The 19,541-nt window shown below is 52.4% G+C and overlaps 1 protein-coding gene across 6 annotated transcripts in view; it reads left to right on the top strand.

The window, feature by feature from the left end:
- Positions 1 to 17,230, top strand: part of Cnih3 (cornichon family AMPA receptor auxiliary protein 3) — a 65,335-nt gene extending 48,105 nt beyond the window's left edge. For 5 of the 6 annotated variants that reach the window (XM_063237531.1, XM_063237529.1, XM_063237534.1 and 2 more), the window contains 3 exons: positions 9,973 to 10,085; positions 12,081 to 12,224; positions 13,602 to 17,230. In XM_063237531.1, the coding sequence (XP_063093601.1) occupies positions 9,973 to 10,085; positions 12,081 to 12,224; positions 13,602 to 13,629 (285 nt within the window). In that variant the 3' untranslated portion in view covers positions 13,630 to 17,230. Of the gene's footprint in view, positions 1 to 7,630; positions 9,725 to 9,972; positions 10,086 to 12,080; positions 12,225 to 13,601 lie in introns of those variants that run through there. The other variant, XM_063237532.1, reaches the window with a different exon arrangement.
- The last annotated feature ends 2,311 nt before the right edge of the window (positions 17,231 to 19,541 follow it).

The following is a 19,541-nucleotide window of genomic DNA, read 5'->3' as shown; positions in this document are numbered from 1 at the left end:
CCAGGGTGGCTGGTCCAAGAGGGACAGAAGATTTGGAGGCCTTTCCTCTCCAGCTGTGGCTGCTGACAGCTGTGCTCCTGTAACAAAACACTGTCACCCGGTGGCCTGCATCATCTTGCCCTGTGCTTGCCATCTTCTTGTTGTACAGAGCAGCTCTTAGACTGTGGCAAGGACTTGAACCCCCGAGCCTCCGCTGTCAGGTCTCATCTCATCCTGATTCCCCCCACAGTGGCTCCTGAATCACAGTGGGGTACAGTTTCATCTGAGGAATTTGGGAGGCACAAACATTTTGCACAGAACAGTGGCTGGATGTTTTCTGTGATGCTGTTCTTATGCTGCTATGTGGCGTGTGAAATGCTTGCCATTGTGCAGAGTGCCCCATTGGTGTCTCAGCAGTGCAGCAGCTCACTGGGCCCCCTTTCATGGCAGGCACAGGGGCGACCGACTCAGGCGCAGGAGGCTGCGCATGCACCCAGGTAGCCTTGGTCAGAGCTTGCACCTGGCCTTCCCTGAATTAAGTGTTGTCAGCTGTGACAGCTGTGTGTCCTCGGTCCCTCTAGAAGACGACACAAGGATGTGAAGAGCGCATTGACTGCTCTCGGCCTTGCTGCTGTCCTGGGCACCGACAGGCTGATGTGTGGGCCAGAAGTAGCACATGCGGTGCTGGGGCCTTCGTTTGTTTCCTGGTTGTGGCCAAGTTGTGCACAGCAGCACTTCCTGCCGCTTTGCTTCCTGCAAACCTTGGTGGGAAATAGGAATGGAAAATTCCAGAAACAAACAGTGCAGTGTTTAGGTCCCACAGTGCTGGGCAGCATGGCAAAGACCAGGCTGGCCCCTCCATCCCGTGTGGGATACAACGTATTCAGTGGTCAGAGGCTGTTGTGGTTTACAGAGCTGTATTTAAATAGCCTTGTTTTGTAATCATGGCCCCAGAGTGCACGGGCAGTGGTGCTGATGGCTCAGCTACTCCAAAGAGAAGCCATAAAGTGTTCCCTGAGGAATGAAGGAGTTCGTGCCCCAGGGAACGAAGAGCAGCTGCACAGTGAGGGTGCTGAGATCTACGGCAAGGGTGCCGCTTCTAATCTTTTTTTAAAATTTTATTTAAAGAAAGACAAAACAAAACAAAACAGGTAGAAATAGTACATAGTTTCAAAAAAAATAAACAGTAATAAATCACTAGTTGATGTTTACATACTGTCCTTTTACAAATAATTGTTAAAGATGCAGAAGTGGAACATATAGATGGGAATTCAAACAGGGAGTCTGCAAATAGTTCTGTTCAACTGTCTAATAAAAACTCAGTAATATGGCTATCAATCCTATATACTTAAACATACACACATTTATCCATATCTTCATTAATGTTGAGATTGAACAAACCACTAAAATCACTCTGAACAAAGAATAATAGTATTGCTGGATTTCACATCATAACATTTGGGAATCAGCTTTGGGTCCTGTAGTGTCTTTTTTTTCTTCAAAGCATTTGTTCATTTCATCATGTGCCATAAAATCAGTTCTTGTAAACTGTTTATAGGCTTTATGCACGTGTGAGTCTTAACATGTATTTCTATCTTTTCTATATTAGAGGAACAGAACAAAGCAGGACAGAACAAAACATATTCCTATAGACACATAAAACTAAAAAGACATATAAGACTGCTGTACAAGGAGTTTTACCATAGTTACTGTGTTGTTTCTTGTTATCTTCAATAGAACTGGCTATATCATGAGATAAAGTATAATTGCATATATCAGTACATAACAGTATTAATAGAAATACAACTTTGTAGGTAGTGTATAACTACAAAAACAGAGAGTAATCAAACCAGAATGGGTATTGTAGTGAATCATTGTCATTTTCAGTATAGTTGTCTATACTCTCTGACTTGATACTATCAACCTTAACAATTTTGGATAAAATCTGTCAATTACAAACAGCAATCAAGCAAATCAGATTTAACTAAGATCAGTCATGATATAACAGTATAAGTTATACAGAGATCCAGATTAAGCTAATAGGAAATTAAAGATGATTGCTGTACTATATCCTGATAATTTTGGGATAGCTGTCTGTGCCCCCCGATCTAGTGCTTGTATACAAACTGGGATGGAATAAGTTCTATCTAAGCAGAGTGGTGCGAGTAATATGGGTTTTAATTCCTGACTCACTATTAACAGTATCTTCTGCTGTCTTTTTTAAAAGACTATACTTCCCCTTTCACTCCCCCAGGGTGTACTGAGTATTTTTGGGTCTCCCCAACACCCTTGGTTTTATTTTGGGGAATCAATCTGCTTTGTGAACTTTCTCACTCCTGGACATGATCTCTAGTTGTATTTCTTTACCTATTAAAGCCCGTTTTTCCAACCTACCCATAAATACTGGTCCAGTTGCCCCTATTACTTTCTGGTTCCCTATCACATAGAGTACTGTTTTCTCATATTTTATTTTTGGTCCATATATCCTTCTTCAGGTTAATTATATTTCCTATTAAGAGCATCTCAGTGGACCATACCTCTTGATTCACTCTGCCTACAATTCTCTTTTTTTTCTTAATTTAGTGTATCTAGGCCATCTATATTACAAGTTATATCCAACCTTCTCTGCCTCATTTCTGTTGTGCTCTTTTTCTGTCATTAGTTGTCTGTCTTCTTCATTTCACTTTTTGCATCACTCATTGGGGCCTCTCAGCCACAGTTCCTGGAATCCTGGTCCTTTTCTCTCTCTCTAGAATGCCCTGCAGTATTCTCTGTAGAGTTGGATTGGTGGCTGCGAATTCCCCCAGTTCCTTGTTGTCTTGGAGGCATCTTGTTTTTCTGTGAATTTCTAGGGACAATTTTCCAGGTACATCAATCTGGGTTGGAGGTTATTTTCTTATTAGGGCTTGGAATACTTCACTCCACACTCTTCTTGATTAGATGGTTTGTGCCAAGAAGTCTGCCATAATTCTGATGGGCTTTCCCTTGTAAGTAATCTGTTTCTTGTCTCTGACAGCTTTTAATATTTTGTTCTGATATTGGATTTCTGGGATCTTGATTATTGTATGCCTGGGTGTGGTTCTGTTTTGGTTGTAGGTTGCTGGAGTTCTGTATGCCTCAAACATCTGAATATCTTTTTCTTTTCCTATGCTTGAGAAGTTTTCCTTGATTATTTCTGTGAATAGCCTTTGTAGTTCCTTTGTTTGTGCCCCTGCTTCTTCATTCACATTCTTTATTCTTAAGGTATAGATCCTCTTGTCGTCTTCTAGCCTTTGATTGTTACTGCTTGTTTCCTTGTTATTTTAAAGAAAATTTTCCTTTCATGATCCCACATTGCAAACCTGTCCTCCAGTTCGGATAATCTATCCTTAGTTTCTTTCAAGCAGTTTTGCCAGCTTTCAATGGAGTTTTTTAATTTCCTGGTAATCTCTTTGAACCTGCTTCATGTATTCTATGTTTTCTCTATTTTCTTCATCAAACAATTCCCCCCTTTTTTGTGTTCCTCCATTCTTCCATCTGTTTTTTCTTGAGAGGTGCTTAGAATTTCTTTTATTATTCTAGTTATATCTTGCTTTATTTGGTTAGATACTTCACTTTTGAACTCATCTATGAGGTCCCAAAGATACCGCTTTGTGTCCACTGGTGCCATGTCTGATATTGCATGTTTGCTGTCCTCAATCTCCTTTGCATTTACTTTTCCTGGATCAATGTTCTCTGGGTTGGGGGCTAGGGACCCTTTCTTGTTACTTCCTCTTCTCATATTTTTTGTTCCTTCCATACAGGTGTGATAGGAGGCCCCAGTTTCTTTCTTTGTCGGTTACAGTTCTTCTGAAATGCACTGACTAGGTGCTCCCGCCACTGCATTGTACTAGGAGGTACTGAATGGAGCAGCCTATGCTGGGCCCTCCCCTCTGGGCCAGTCAACTGCTGAGGGCTTCACTGCATTAGGATGCACTGCCAGGCTAGCCTACTGGGTCTCAGTCCGGGGCGTGACCCAAGTCAAGCACTCCCCACCAATCATGCTTGACAGGGGAGCAGCTGACTGAAGTCACGCAGCTCCTTGTTCTTGCCAGTCTGCCTGGTCCCATAATGTCATCTGTTGGAGTCTCTTCTTTTCCTATGGAAAGGTTTTATTTCCGTCACTCACTGCAGGTCGATGCAGGTTCCCTGCCAGCTCAGTTCTCTGTTCGGTATGCCAACTCCTGTCCTCAGTGTGACTGCGTTTCCAGTGAGTTGAAGCGGCAGGATTTCAGATGGCTCGGTAAGTTGCCACCGTGCGAGTTTGGGTGCTGCAGCAGGAGCCCCAAGCCTTTAGCTGTTCCAATCACAGCATTGGGACTGTTTGATTGGTTCTTCTCACCTTGGGTTGAGAGGATTCATCTCCCTCTGTTCGGGACTCCCCACGTTGTATTATGTTGAATTCTAAGTTGACTATCTCAGGGAGCCTCTGTAGCCTGCTGTTACCTATCCGCCATCTTTACTGTGGTCTTCCAAGGGTGCCACTTTTGTCTGTGAAACTGTGCAGAAAGCAAAATAAATCCCTTCTCATTTTGCTGATGCACCTTAGACTGTAAATCTGTGGCCACAGTGTGCAGGTGCTTGGATAAAGTGTTAAGGGCCCTGAATCACAGGGCTTGGAGCACAGAGTTCCCTGCTCCCCCTGGAGGTGTTGGACTGTGTCTCCTGCATAGTAGACAGCACAGCAGTGCTTTTCTCCATGTGCCATTGCAGCATGACCCCCATAGGCCAATGCTGTGGATCTCATAACAGTGAGAACGAGCCTGTGTGCAATCCTAGAGAACACACCACATAGACAGTCATTCCCATGCTTATGGATGTCCATGTTCTCAGTGTGTTTCTTGTTTGTCCACTATATGAACATCTCTGGTTCTAGCCTTTGGGTGAGAGCATGTGACTAGAGTATCTGAATTTGTTCTTTTCTAAAAATGACTAGATCACCTTTCAAAGAGGTTGAAGTGATTTGGGCTCTAAGTGTGGAAGGAGCTCCCCACACACCAGTGTTACCATGATCGGTGAACTTGGGCCCTCAGGCTGCCTTGTGTCAGAAACTTGCTCTTATGCAGTGATGTCCCTCAGTAAGGGCAGCACATTGGGAGGCTTCAGGGCAGCTTATAAAATGCAAGGGTCCAGGCCACGGCCCCACCCTAGAGGGCTCACGTAGTCGATCAAGGGCTGTTATGCTTTATATCTACATGTCCCCCAAAGCATTCATAGCCAGGGCTTTTGAAAGGGGATTGGATCAAGGACATGCTGTGGCTGACTTGCTGTTAGGAGGTGGGGCTGGTCCAAATCAAGCATATCACTCTGTGCCCTCCCTGCCATCCCTGCTTCCTGGCCACCATGATGCGAGTTGCTTTTCTCCGCCAGTCCTTTCAATCGTGTTGTTTCTGCCTTGGAGAAACAACCATAGATTGTGAACCAAATAAACCTGTCCTCCTTTAAATTGAGGTTGTCAGAAATTTTGTCCCAGCATGAGAAAGTGATTAAGACCATTGCTCTGTTGTGGCTGCCTCAGTGTTCTGAATCCATTCAAAACACTAAACTCTCGTGGTCATTTGACTTTGGAGAAGAGTGGGAAGTTGCACCAGTGCCATTTCCAGTGATTTACTGCAACGTAGAAGCCTGCCTTGGCCTAGACAGTGCTCAGCAGTGTTCACTGTATTTTTTTTAATCACATCTGGTAAAGAGGACTCGTAGAACTGCTTCAGAAAGTGGCAAGAACGATGGGTCGAGTGAGTTCAAAGTGGGGGAGGTTAAGGGCATTGTGTCTTTTAGAGTAATAAATATAAAATTAAAACATTTAAGCATTCACTGTATAATTGGATCATCCCGTGTACCTTCCCACTTTCCTGACATCTGCTTGCTTTCAAACACTTATTAGTTTGCCCATCATTTGTTGAGTGCCAAGGATTGTGCTGAGTGTGGCTCGGACTTCCAGCCCTGTTTGTCACCTGGGGTGTTCTTCTTCTGGCCCATAGCTCATTTTCAAGCCTCGCCTCCTCCAGGACCCAGCTCCATCTCCTGTCCTGGTTAGGGTTTCCACCATTGCCCAAAGCTGGATGTCCTGGTTATGTGTTTGTCCTTCCTGAATCTCAGGACACCACAGGGCTGTGTGGATTCCATGTGCCTGACCCCATACAGATGAGTGTCTACAAAGCCACATCCTCTCAGGAGTAAGAAATGAAATAAACCCAGAGAAGAGTGTTTCAAAACATAAATGCACTAAACGTGATCTTAGGTACTACTAAATATAGCTGTGTGAGACAAATGTCATGCTTAATTAGCAACACATTGTGAGCCACCTACAGCTGGTTTTGAGACAAAGCAGTATTTGCACATTTGAAATAATGTTTCTTCATCTCTTCCTTCCTCATTTCCGTGGCTACCAACTTAGATTTTTAATCTCTTTACTTTGCAAACCAGCAGTTTCCTTCCTGCTGGTCCATTCACATGGTTCCATGGACTCATTCTGCTTGGCCCACTCTGTAGTGGCACCTGGGGCCCAGTGCTCCTCCCAGCCCATTGTCCCTGGCTGTGATCCTGCTTCACCAGCTTGGACCTGGCCCAGCCAGGCCACTGCCTCCCCTAGGGCCACATGGCCCTTGAGAGAGCCTGGGCTTCACGTGGAGTCTTGAGGACCATGGAGAAGAGGAGGACCTTTCTCTCAGACTCGGTCCCTGGCTGCCCCCTGGTCGCACATGCTCAGCACTTAGCATCTGATCCCCACACCCACGCAGGCTCCTGGGTGGCTTAGAAATCCAATAACTGGCATGGCCTGCAGCTTTGGGACCAGGGACTCCCGGGACCCTGTGGACATACCAGCATCTCATGTCGTGGTACTCACATCTCTCCCATCTCTTCCTGGACTGTCCTCCTCCCAAAGGTCAGGTGGTGTCATTAAGTCCTCTTTCAGGTCCCAGGTGGGGTGTCTGTCACACTCAGTGTGCACCGTGCATGTGTGCATGCATGAGTATGTGAGGCTAGAAGAGCTGCAGGAGCTGACAGTGTAGCAGGAGTTGACAGAAACTCGAGGGGAAAGGGATGCCTTTCAGTTCCAGCTTTTGTGCAAGATGCAGGAGATAATCAGACTCTGGGGACCCACTGGAGATCTTTTTGCTTGCAGGGTCAAAATAGTTCTTGTAGATTAAATTATTTCTACTTTGGGAAAATGCCCATCTTGGCGAGAATTTTCATGTGTACCTTATTATTTGGTTTCTACTACATGGCTGTCTGATCATCAGCTGGGTATTTTAAAAATAGAACATTTTGGCTCTCCCAGATACTCATCCTGGGTTGCTCTGGTAACCACTAATAGCTCTGAGAGCTTCCGATGAGATTGCCACACTTCCAGGTTGTCCACTGGGATGCATGACCCAGCCGTGCCCTGCATGAGGCGTTCCAGGAGGACCTCAATTTCTCAGCCAAAGCACACCACCCTCTGGAAGGCCTCACATGTCCAGTGTGTCCTTCTGTGTGCCTCTCTCATTTGTGCTGGTTCTGAGCTCTGGACAGTGCACATTCACCCAGAGTGGAATGGCGGGGCAGGGAGGTAGGGGTTCACAGAGAGGGGTAAAGCTGAGCTGGGAGAGTGGGGGAGGAGGAAGGGGAGTGGGAGGAGGAGCAGGGGCAGGATGGGGAGCAGAAGGGAAGCCCCTTCCTCCACCTGGCTCTGACCTCTGCACTCCGTGCTGTCTCTGATTTGATTCCCGGAACTTTCCAGCTGACAAGGATTGTGGGGACTGAGCAGGTGACAGTGAACCTGATTACGAGGTGGCATCAGGTGCCGGGGACACACGAGCTCACTGCCCGCTCCTCCACTTGGGACAGATGCGATTCTGTGTTCCCACTGCAGATAGAGGATTGTAGCTGCTGTAGTCAGGTGACCATGATCACCAGTGTGGAGCCCAAGGGTCCTGCTCCTTAACCAAAATGCTTTCTACCCCAACAGCGCCACTCACACCTTTGCTGGGAGAAAAAGTTACTGTGTGACTTTGTCTTTTTTTTTTTTTTTTTTGGTACCAGAGATCAAACTCACGACCTCATGTTTACCAAGTAGGCACTTAGGCCGCTGAGCTAAACCCCTGGCCTCTGTGACTTTGTCTTTAAAAGGTGATTTGCTAGATCAAGCCCCCAGTCAGGCTGGGACGCTCTAGCTCCTGGGTCCCTCTGCCAGACCCTGAGTGATGCATGTGTGACGCACATATCCAGAGGGCAGGGTGCTGGGTAGGGCTATGGTCCCCTGTGGCTGGGTGCACTCAGGCACGGGTTGAGGAATTAGCAAGTCAGACTGGGAAAGCACCAGGAGTAGAAGAGGGAAACCAGGAGCCCTGAAGGGGGTGGTGTGGATGGGACACAACCACAGCCCCACCCCACTCCCACCCCGCCCTCCGGAAGACAGCCCAGGGCAGTGCAGGTGGCAAGCAGGAAGCCAGGGGCCAGGCCTGGGCGAGAGGCTGTGTCCAGGCCATTGCTGCATTTGCTCCATGACCCCAATCCGAGGATGTCCTCTGCCCCAGCCCCTCTCCAGCCAGGTGAATCAGCAGCTTGTCCTTAGCAGGAAGGAGCTCCTGCCTCCATAGTGTTTCTGTCCACAGGACAAAAAGAAATCATTGGCTGCATCACAGGCCTCGGTGAGAGGCGATACCAAGGCCCCTCAGGAGCCTCTGCCTCCCACATCACTCCTGCAGAGTACTTGCCCCTCGCCCCCACAGTTTCTGGCTACTGTCCTGCTGTGTACTGTGGCTTTGGCCATTTGTCTCCTGCTGTTGATGGACTCTGTAAGGGACCCCATCCACCATTGCCCCTGCTAGTGGAAAGTGCTGGGCACAAATGTGTGCTCTGGGCTGCTGGCCAGGGGTCCTTCAGCCCCGCTATGGCCTCCCGGGACCTTGGTCCTTGCCCTCTGGCTCTGGACCATGCCTACCCTTCCTTCCCTGACCTATCTGCTCCCTCTGTTCTGAGCACAATTCCCTCTCCTGTGTCCCAGGGTTTAAGGAAGGAAGAAAAGGAGTGGACGTGAGGAGTGCTGTCCTGCGGTGAGAGAATTTGGCCGTGGGAGTGGAAAGAGCACTTTCTTCTCGCCTCCTCCCGAGTGGCTTTCTGAACCCGTGTGCAAGAACACAGCAGAGCTTTTGAAATCCCAGTGCCTTGATACTGTTGGAAAGTGGCTGTGAAAGGCAGCAGGGAAGGATGGCCCCAGGGTTTGATTGAGGCCAGACCAGAAAGTGGGGTATAGGGGGACTGGTCGAGGCGGGCAGAGGGGCCTTTACCAGGGGCCAAGGCTCTGTTTCTCTGGGTGGCACCGTCCCCTTCTGTGCAGTTGCCACATGTGGAGACCGGGGTCTGAAAGATGGGTGGGAAAGAGAAAGCTGAGATGGCCTTGCAGTCCTGCCTTGGGTCCACAGAAATGGGTCAGGGGCCTGGTGGACATGCAGGGTACATGATGCCCAAGTCCCTTATGGAAAACATCCGACATTTGCATGTAATGCATGCTCTTCCTCCTGTCTACAGCAGATCCTCTCTAGATCTCGTGTGCTGTGGAATGCATTGGAAACTCGGAGTGAATCGTCATCAGACTGTTGTTCAGGAAAGAGAAGAGAGCTTAATACACTCACAGGACCCTTCCTGTTGCTTTCCCTCCATGGTTCCTTGGCTTCTAATGGGGTCATGGGGGCCCCGTGTATCACATGATCTGTCCCATGTGGACACACATGCCAGTACACAGGTACACGCTCCTGCTCCCTGGCCACGCCAGCTGGGTTGTCCCTGAGGTCGGCCTCAGCATGCAGCTGCCCAACCTGGTGCCGCCTACTCACCCTGTGCTGAACAGGCCTGTCCCTCCCTGCGCCGTCCTGGGTGCCTGCTGCTTCGCCTCTCCCTGTCCCTCTGGGCTGGGGCCTGAGGCACTGAGCTCACCAGACCGGGTCCCTGTGGGTGGCACACGGCCCGCTAACCGCGTGTCTGTCTCCCCAGCTGGTGCTGCCTGAGTACTCCATCCACAGCCTCTTCTGCGTCATGTTCCTGTGCGCACAGCAGTGGCTCACGCTGGGGCTGAATGTGCCGCTGCTCTTCTACCACTTCTGGAGGTGAGTCTGCGGGGCCGGGACGGCAACTCTTCTCCCTTGGAAGAAGCCAGACACAGTGATCACCTGCTGTGTTATTCCACGTATGTGAGATAAGCCAACAGCCAAATCCGGGGAGGCGGAGGGCTGGAGGGGGCAGAATGGGGGTGGCTTCTAATGGACACAGGGTTGTTTTCTCGGTGATGGAATGTTCTGGAACTGGGTAGCATGGCAGTTTCACAACTCTGTAAATGTACTAATGCCCACCAAATTGGCACTTTGGAAAAGTGAAGTTTATGGCCTGTAAATTGTATCTTAATTTTTAAAAGTGCTTACCAGACATGCTGGCTTTTCTGGGACATTCTGATTCAAGTCTTTGTTCTCTGCCACAACCGTATGTTGGACAGGGTGGTGTGGGCTTGTTGTTAAATATTGTCTCCAGGTGGTGTGGAGGCGGGTGGAGGAGCCCAGAGGAGTTGGGATGCCCGCCTGGGCCCCTTGGGCCAGAATGCCAGACCCCAAACCCTTCCTTCATTGTTAGCTTCCCACAAAACGTGGCTTTCCTTTAGTCACATCAGGGTTTCCCACAAAATAAGGAGAACACTGCTTGCTGGGCAGTGGAGGGGTCCAAGATGAACACTGAGTATAAATGCACCCCTTCGCCTCCAGTTGCACCTCGTGGCCAGGAAGACTCACTCCTGGTGGAGTTGGAGAGTCCAGGGAAGGATCTGTCACTGGGGTGGACAGTGCTAGAGGCGCGCATGCGTGCGTCCCCGTGTGCAGCTGAGAGGGCCAGTGTGTGCGAGGCCTGGGAGAAGGGGGGATGGTATATGTGGCACAGTGCGTGTCCAGGGCTGAGGGGCTGGGTTCTTGGAGAGGGGAGAAGATAGCAGCAGACATGTCGGGGTTCTTAGGAGATTGAGGTGTCTTGTCTGTGAGGAGCTAAATTCATGTGATGCTGCAGGAGGGATGTAGTGGGAAAGTGACATCATTAGACCTGACTTGAGGGGTTGACCCTGGGGTCATGGTGGAATCCAGGTGAGGAGAAGAGGGCAGCCTGGCCCAAGTAGTGCAGGTAGGAATGGTGAGTCACGGATGGCCTTGGGTATGGGGGCAGTGGGCAGGGAACTTTCCCTAGGCCAGGAGCTAGAGGTGTGATCTGCCAAACACAGAGGGCAGGAGAAGCCCTAAGGCACAGAGGGAGGAATGTGATTCGGCTGTGTAGAGTCCCACATTGAATAAGTCGTCAGCTTTCTGCTCCTGTAACAAAATGCCTGCATTGTCAGCTTGAAGAGAGGAAAGGTTCACTTTGCTACAGCCCACAGTAGGTTGGCCCTGTAGCTCTTGGGCCTGTCGTGAGGCATTGCAACGTGGCGGGAGTACCTGGCAGAGGAACTGCTCACATCATGGGGGCCATTGAGGGAGGCTGACAGCCTGGGCAGTGTCCCTCCCAGGATGGAGGATGGTTCCTCAGGGCTGCAGCCACCACACCAGTGTCTCTGGCCCATAGCTGTCCTTTCTAGCTTGCTGCTGGTGAGAAGGACATGGCTGTGGCTTTCTCTTTATCCCACTCCCTATGGAGTGCCTGGGTCTCCATGGTTCTTTTCCTTCTATCCAGGAAGAGAGGGTATCTGAAATGCATGCCATGTTCCTGTGGGATTTGGAAGTTCACATGAGGGCTGTGCAGAGGGCAAGATTTAATCCAAAGTCACAACTCTCAGGTAGAGTGTAGGTGTGACAACACTGCAGCCATGAGGCTTCTGGCATCAGACAGGAGGATACTCTTCCTAGTACCTCCTGGGATATGAGGGGACTCCAGGAGATGCACGTCACTTCTCTTCCAGCATCGCTGCATAGGGTGAAATCACCATGAGGCCCATGGCTCTGACCCAAGGACTTGTGCCTGCAGTGAAGATGCAGAGCCCCGAGAATGGGACCTATGGCATCCTGGACATGAGGCTGTGTGGCATGGATGGCCTGGCTTGTATGGTGTCAGAAGTGTGACCTTTGTCCCTGCAGGTACTTCCACTGCCCAGCCGACAGCTCAGAACTGGCCTATGACCCACCAGTGGTCATGAATGCAGACACCTTGAGCTACTGCCAGAAGGAGGCCTGGTGCAAGCTGGCCTTCTACCTGCTATCCTTCTTCTACTACCTGTATTGGTGAGTGGCTGCTGCCGGCAGGCCATGTTGGACTCACTGGGCAGGGCTGAGGGTTGGTGTATTCTGAAGGGAGCTGCTGTCTGCAGCCTGCAGCCCCGAGGGCAGCTCCTCTCAGAGTCACCCCTCTTGGGCGCCCCAGCATGCTTCCCCTTCAGCTGCCTGGGTCACTGGGGTTTCCAAAATGCCCAGTGAGTTCTGAGGCTCCTGTCTCCAGTCTGAACTCTCTAGACAAAGAGCAGCAGAAGTGTGTGATTGAGGGTGGGGTCCTGGGGGCTCTTGTCCTTTGATCATGTGACCTTCTAGCTGAGTGTGTCTGCATCTGTCCTCATATGTCACCGATACTCTTGTTAATTACAAAACGAAATTGGAAAGGACACATCCCTGTCCCTGGGCGGGGGGCTGGATGCCCAGCCCCTTGGTAACCCCTGGACTCTTCAGACCCAGCTGTACCCCCTCAGCCCTGGCCCTGGTCCAGTCCTGGGGCAGCATGGTAAGGGCAGGGAAGGCCACTTGTCCTGTCCAGAGAGCTCTGAGGTGAGCTTGAGCCCGCCCCAGGAACTCAGTGGAGAACAGGGCAGAGTTGGTAACCCTCTCCTGGGGTTATTTGTCTGTCTGTGATTCTATCACTCAGTTCCCTTGTCCCTGGGGCACAAAGCTCCTATGCTTGCTTTGCCTGTGTCTCAGAGCCCAGGCCTCAGGTAGCCCCATCTTGCAGGCAGGGATGGGCCTGCAGCAGACACTCAGTAAACATTAAATAACAGTGAAGGGAGGGAATCTGTTGAGCAGAAACCTGGAGCACCAGGCTAGGCCTCATAGAGGCCTGAGGGCCATCTCAGGTGGGACAGCAGCGCCTGCCCATGGGGTCACAGCTGTGAGGTGAGCAGGCCACAGGATGGACCCTGACTCCCCGTGGATTGCCCTGGGCTTCTGTCCTATGGGGTCTCCATAGATGGGAGTCGGCCTGAGAGCCCAGTGCCTGTCCCTCCAGGGCTGTGTGGGGCCCTGCCTGGTCCCTGCTTCCAGCATGCAGAATCTGGAACCAGCGGCCAGGGCAGTGCCCTGGGCAGTCACTCGTCTCTCGCAAGCCATGTCCCACGTTATGTGGCTCAGTGGATGACCCTTGCCCACAACCCTATGCTGCAGGCCGCTCAGTTTCACCAGGGTCCCAGCACGGCCACAGAAGGGGAGGACCAGGAGCTGCGATCATGGAGTGGCAGTGGACATGTGGCAATGCCGGCTTTGGGTGTGGACATAGGGATACAGGACAGGACTGAGGGGCACCCTATGTCCAGCCTTTGTGAGCCCCACCCCCACCCCCAGTACTGGCTCCCGCCTGCCAGGCTCCCACTAAGGCTTTTTCCTTTTCTTTTTCACCAGCATGATCTATACCTTGGTGAGCTCCTAACTCCCAGAGCAGACACCACAGAGATGACCTGGAGGCCAAGGTTGAGGAGTCTGTTCCTGCTGATAACCAGAGGTGGCCAGAGTAAGGAGACAAAAAGAAGGCTGCAAGGACCAGGACAGTGCAGCAGTGGCCTGGGTCACTGTGCTGCCCGCTGCCCCCTGTGTGTCCGTCTGCACTCAGATCCCACACACAGGTTGTGGGGCCCTGGAAATAGGTGACAAACACTGAACTGCACTAAGCCATCATTGCTGCATCCTGAATCTGTCCTGTGGTGGAAGAGCTCTCATCCCTGGGAACCAAAGCCGGAAGGTGTCAGCCAAGGACAGATGCCAGTCAGGGCTGGTCCCCTGGCTGTGGGGTATCTGGGTATGTCGAGGGCCACTTGGTGGCCTCAGCCTGGCCTCCGTGCAGGGCTGGGATGTGGGTGGCCTGCCTCTGCTGGCTCCAGAGGTGACTTGCGGAATGGTTCTGGGCAGTGCGTGGGCAGAGCTGTCTAGGGTCACTGGTGAACTGGGGAAGGGAAAAGGGAGAAGGGAACGTGAAATTTTTAATGTATTGGCAATACGCTCAGTGTTTGTTCTCCACCTTTTCAAGGTGTATTCTGCTGTCACCAAAACCACTGGGGTAAGCAAACCAGCCAGCCAGCTCTAGAGCTGCCTTTGCATAAAAAGCCCAGAGGAGCAGGGAGCCAAAAACCCTCTTCAGCGGCCCTGAGCAGACGGCATGGCTCCACTTTGCAAGTTTAGTCTTGCTGCTGGGGTCCTCTCCCTTTAGGGTGAGTGCAGCATGCAGATATGGACAGTGACAAGGCCGCGGCTGTGCTGCTGCTCGAATCAGGCACAGTGACGCCAGCCTCGTCCCAGCTTTTCCTTGCTGGGACACCATTTGTGGACATACAGCTGCTGTTGGCGAGACTGCAACTCTCTTGAGGCTGTGATCATGACCATGCTGTGCACAGGTCTCCCCACTGGCCCCCTCTTTTCAACTGCGCCTGGGTGACACTTGCTCTGTAGGGTGAGCTGAGGGGGTGGTGGAAAAAGCAAAGTTTTGAAAGGGTTTTGTGCTTCTGAAAATTCTACAGAAAACAAAATGCAGGCTTCTGGCGGGAGGCTGCTGGCAGAACAGAGCCTGCTGTGGTGCTGTCAAGGAGCAGCTGTTCTCTGAGGCCTTAGCTTCTGGCAGGTGGCTTCGCTGGGTCACAGAGTGACCTCCAGGACTGCCAGGCTGCTAGGGCTCCAGTCCTTGGAAGCCACCACCTCCATCCCGGACAGGCAGGCCTGCCTCAGCTCCCTGTGCTCAGCGAAGCCGCTCTCTTCTGGCTGTGAGCTGTTCTGTTTCCCTCCTCTGCCTCCTTCCCAGAGAGGCGGAGCTGGCCCCTAACAGGACAGAAGAGGCAGCGGCTAGGTCAGGAAATCCATTTACCTGCGGAGAGTGACCAGAGGCTCCACCGCCCGAGGCTTGGTGCTGTCTCCTCAGAGGTGAATGGTAGCAGACCTGCACATGCACTACACAACTGGCAGGCTGTGTCCACCCCTGTTGGAACCCCCCTCAGATCCTCAGATCCTGTGAGGTCCAAGTGCTCCATCTCTCCACGTGGTGAGGGGGACACCAATGCTTAGGGTGAGAGCTGTGGGCTTCCCTGTGCCATATGGAAGCTGCAGACCTGTTTTCGAACCCATACATCTGACTTCAAGAGCCCTCCTTTCTGTGGCCTCACTCTGAAAGCCAGCAGAGCCGCTCAGGGTTCTGCTGCGGGGTGACTGGTACAGCTGTCTTTGAAGGATTTGAAAACCAGTGTTTTGGGGGAAGTGGGCGGGAGGGGACAGGCATCTCACAGAGGGAGGGTCTCTCTGGAGGGCTGCCAGTGTCTGGGCAGCTCTTGTGGCTGTAGACGGGAAGTACCCAGCATTTCCCTCCACTGCTGTGACTGGAGTGGGTGAACTTTCCTTCTCAGGGAGAGGCCGGTCAGGGCTGAAGACAAGGTTATGGAAGTGAGGGTCACAGGAAGGTGACTCCACCCCGCCAGGGGTCAGGGGTGCCAAGCTCGCAGCTCCCAATAAGTGAAGAATGGATACCAGGGCTAAGGCTGTTAAGAGTGGAAAAGGTTTATTGAGAAAAAGTCCTGAGAGACGGGGCCTGAAAGAGGTCACCACGTTGGCTCTGTGGGGTTTTATAGGGGAAAATAACCATGTCTCAGGCCACTGTGGGTCACCCTGAGGCCGACCTGTGGGGCTGTCAGTCCAGCCATGTGGCTGGCCGTGAGCAGATTGGGAAGCAGCATGGATTGAGGATATACGGGGTTACCTGTAACTCCTAACATGGAGCAGAGGTCGGGGAGAGGGCAGGGTGCATTCCCTGCCTGGCTGCTGGGTGCTGCAGGCCTGGTTTCTCCTCCAGTTTACTCCGGCCACAGTTTTGCTGTGTTATCTTCTGCACTGGCTCCAAGGGCCAGTCCTTCTCTGACTGCCTCTCAGTTTCTGTCCTAGCTGTCTACAATAAAGAGTGAAGCCCTGTCACAGTGCTGGGGAGTCCTGGAAGCCTGAGGCTATGCAGCTCAGGGAGGGCGATGGGACAGAGGCCGCAGGGTGGCTCTAGGAGGCAGCTGTCCAGGAAGTCTCAGGGCAGGCAGCTGGGCAGGTGTGGTAGAGGGCTTGGGCATGGGCCTCGCATGTGTCAGGCGGGGTGGTGCCACCCCTTTGTGTGCTGTGATGACAGAACCCCAGGCATGGCTAGCCTGTCCTAGCTGAGTCTATCAGCCGCTTTGAGGTGGCCATCCCTGCCTGCTGGAGAGGACTGGACCCAAAGGACGCTGCAATGGACGCTTCCCATTGCAGCCAAGCAGCGCGGCTCCCTTCCTTTCCTCCCTCCATGCTGGGGGTGGACAGTCCCAGCCGCACCAGAGGGTGGTGGCAGAGCTCAGCTCCTCAGAGAAAATCTCCCCCTTTTGTCCTATTTTTAGTTTGGTAATTACACCGATGTTGAGTAAAGCTGTCACGATTGTGACAGTTTAGTTCTCCTACCAGGAGACAATGTAGCCGTGAAGTGCTTTGACAGTAATCAGTGGCCCTCCGCCGAGTCCTCACAGTGATCTGCTTCCTCCCCTGTCTTCTGTGGACTCAGCAGCTCTGTTCCTTGTGCTCCTGGCCCATGCTGGACCTCCTGGGCTGCTGGGTCAGTGTGGGCTTGGAGGAGGGAGGTGCCCGTGGAGCCCCTGTGGCTCTGCTGGCCCCAGGTTCAGGGGAAGGGGGCTGAGTCCCGCTCCTTGGGAGCGCAGGCAGGCATTGTGTGGAAGGAGGTGACCCAGGCTGTGCCTGGGCTGGTTTCACCTGCTGGAGGAGAAACGGGGTCAGAACTGCCCACCGGACAGCGTCTTCCAGCAGTTCCTGTCTGCTGTCTGCTACAGTTGTCCCCTCCCCTCCCAGTTCCACCTGGTGTCTGCACCCGAGCACCCGTCTGTGCTGGAAGGAGGCACTGTAAGCTGGAACCGGCTTGCGCAGGCTAAGGCATCAAGGATTTTGCTAAGCAGTGTTGACACACAGCTGTTAAAGCCAAAATTATGTAAGCGTACATAAGTTATATTAAAAAACAAAGTCAGAACTCATCACTTCCAGTCACTGTGTCACATTTTAATGCAACCCAAGCTGCTTGAGTCACAGGGACGTCCCACTGGTAGCTGTGAGGCCAGGCTATGTGTACCTGAGCCCCAGAGAGTGTGTGTCCTGCAGACAGCAGATGCTTCCAGTGCAGGGACACACTTGCTGGCGCACATGGCCTGGCCCTGACACCTTTGGTTTGGGCCCACAATGTAGCCCCTCGTGGTGGGAGCAGAGCCTCATCACTGGAGGCAAGAGAGAGGAGCAGACAGGATGTCCAAACCCTCAAGGACACCTCATGACCTCAGACCTCCTAAAGTCTCCACCACCTCCCAAAAGCCTGTCAACCTAGGAACCCTGGGGGAGACAAACATCCAGAGGTCAGTAGGCAAAAGTGGCCTATAGGGCTCCTCGGGGCTGGGTCAGCAATCTTAAACCCAGGGCCAGGCTGTGGGCCAGTGTGCCCACTCTGGACAGGTCTGTTCCTGAGGCTCCTATGTCTCTAAACAGGACAGAAGACGTCAGTTGAGTCCTGCCAGGAACAAGGTGGCATTCTGTTGTGTTGCCTACCTCCTGGGAGTCCTCCTGTGAGGAAGAGCATGCTTGCAAGGGAACCTCCCCACGTGTGTGAGACCCCAGTGCCTGTGTGTGTGAGGCACCATTCCCATGTGTGAAACCCCTGTCTCCCTGTGTGTGAATCTCCGTCCCCATGTGTGAGGCCCTGCCGCCTGTATGCGAATCCCCATTCCCATGTGTGTGAGGCCTCTGTCCCCTTGTGTGTGAAGCCACTGGAACATGAATGAATCCCTGTCCCCTTTTATGTGAGGCCCCCGTATCTATTTGTGTGAGTCCCCGTCCCCATGTGTATGACACTCCTGTCCCCGTGTGTGTGAATACCCGTCCCCCATGTATGTGAGACTACTTTCCCCATGTGTGTGAATCCCCGTCCCCCATGTATGTGAGACTCCTTTCCCCATGTGTGTGAATCCCCGTCCCCATGTGTGTGAGGCTCCTGTCCCCATGTGTGTGAATCCCCGTCCCCATGTATGTGAGGCTCCTGTCCCCATGTGTGTGAATCCCCGTCCCCATGTATGTGAGGTCCCTGTCCCCGTGTGTGTGAATCCCCGTCCCCATGTGTGTGAGGCTCCTGTCCCTGTGTGTGTGAATCCCCGTCCCCATGTATGTGAGGCTCCTGTCCCCGTGTGTGTGAATCCCCGTCGCCATGTGTGTGAGGCTCCTGTCCCCGTGTGTGTGAATCCCCGTCCCCATGTATGTGAGGCCCCTGTCCCCATGTGTGTGAATCCCCGTCCCCATGTGTGTGAGGCCCCTGTCCGCGTGTGTGTGAATTACCCATCCCCCATGTATGTGAGGCTCCTGTCCCCGTGTGTGTGATTCCCATCCCAATGTATATGAGGCCCCTGTCCCCATGTGTGTGAATCCCCGTCCCCATGTATGTGAGGCCCCTGTCCCCATGTGTGTGAATCCCCGTCCCCATGTATGTGAGGCCCCTGTCCCCATGTGTGTGAATCCCCGTCCCCATGTATGTGAGGCTCCTATCCCCATGTGTGTGAATCCCCGTCCCCATGTATGTGAGGCCCCTGTCCCCATGTGTGTGAATCCCCGTCCCCATGTATGTGAGGCCCCTGTCCCCATGTGTGTGAATCCCCATCCCCATGTATGTGAGGCCCCTGTCCCCATGTGTGTGAATCCCCGTCCCCATGTATGTGAGGCTCCTATCCCCATGTGTGTGAATCCCCGTCCCCATGTATGTGAGGCCCCTGTCCCCATGTGTGTGAATCCCCGTCCCCATGTATGTGAGGCTCCTGTCCCCATGTGTGTGAATCCCCGTCCCTGTGTGTGTGAGGCCCCTGTCCCCATGTGTGTGAATCCCCGTCCCCATGTATGTGAGGCCCCTGTCCCCATGTGTGTGAATCCCCGTCCCCATGTATGTGAGGCCCCTGTCCCCATGTGTGTGAATCCCCGTCCCCATGTGTGTGAGGCCCCTGTCCCCGTGTGTGTGAATTACCCATCCCCCATGTATGTGAGGCTCCTGTCCCCGTGTGTGTGATTCCCATCCCAATGTATATGAGGCCCCTGTCCCCATGTGTGTGAATCCCCGTCCCTGTGTGTGTGAGGCCCCTGTCCCCATGTGTGTGAATCCCCGTCCCCATGTATGTGAGGCCCCTGTCCCCATGTGTGTGAATCCCCGTCCCCATGTATGTGAGGCCCCTGTCCCCATGTGTGTGAATCCCCGTCCCCATGTATGTGAGGCTCCTGTCCCCATGTGTGTGAATCCCCGTCCCCATGTATGTGAGGCCC

The sequence above is a fragment of the Cavia porcellus genome, unplaced genomic scaffold, assembly GCF_034190915.1.
Source record: "Cavia porcellus strain 051 isolate PalLab524CR breed Dunkin Hartley unplaced genomic scaffold, mCavPor4.1 scaffold_26, whole genome shotgun sequence".
In the NCBI taxonomy this organism is placed as follows: Eukaryota; Metazoa; Chordata; class Mammalia; order Rodentia; family Caviidae; genus Cavia; species Cavia porcellus.
This window is presented reverse-complemented; position numbering and strand designations above follow the sequence as displayed.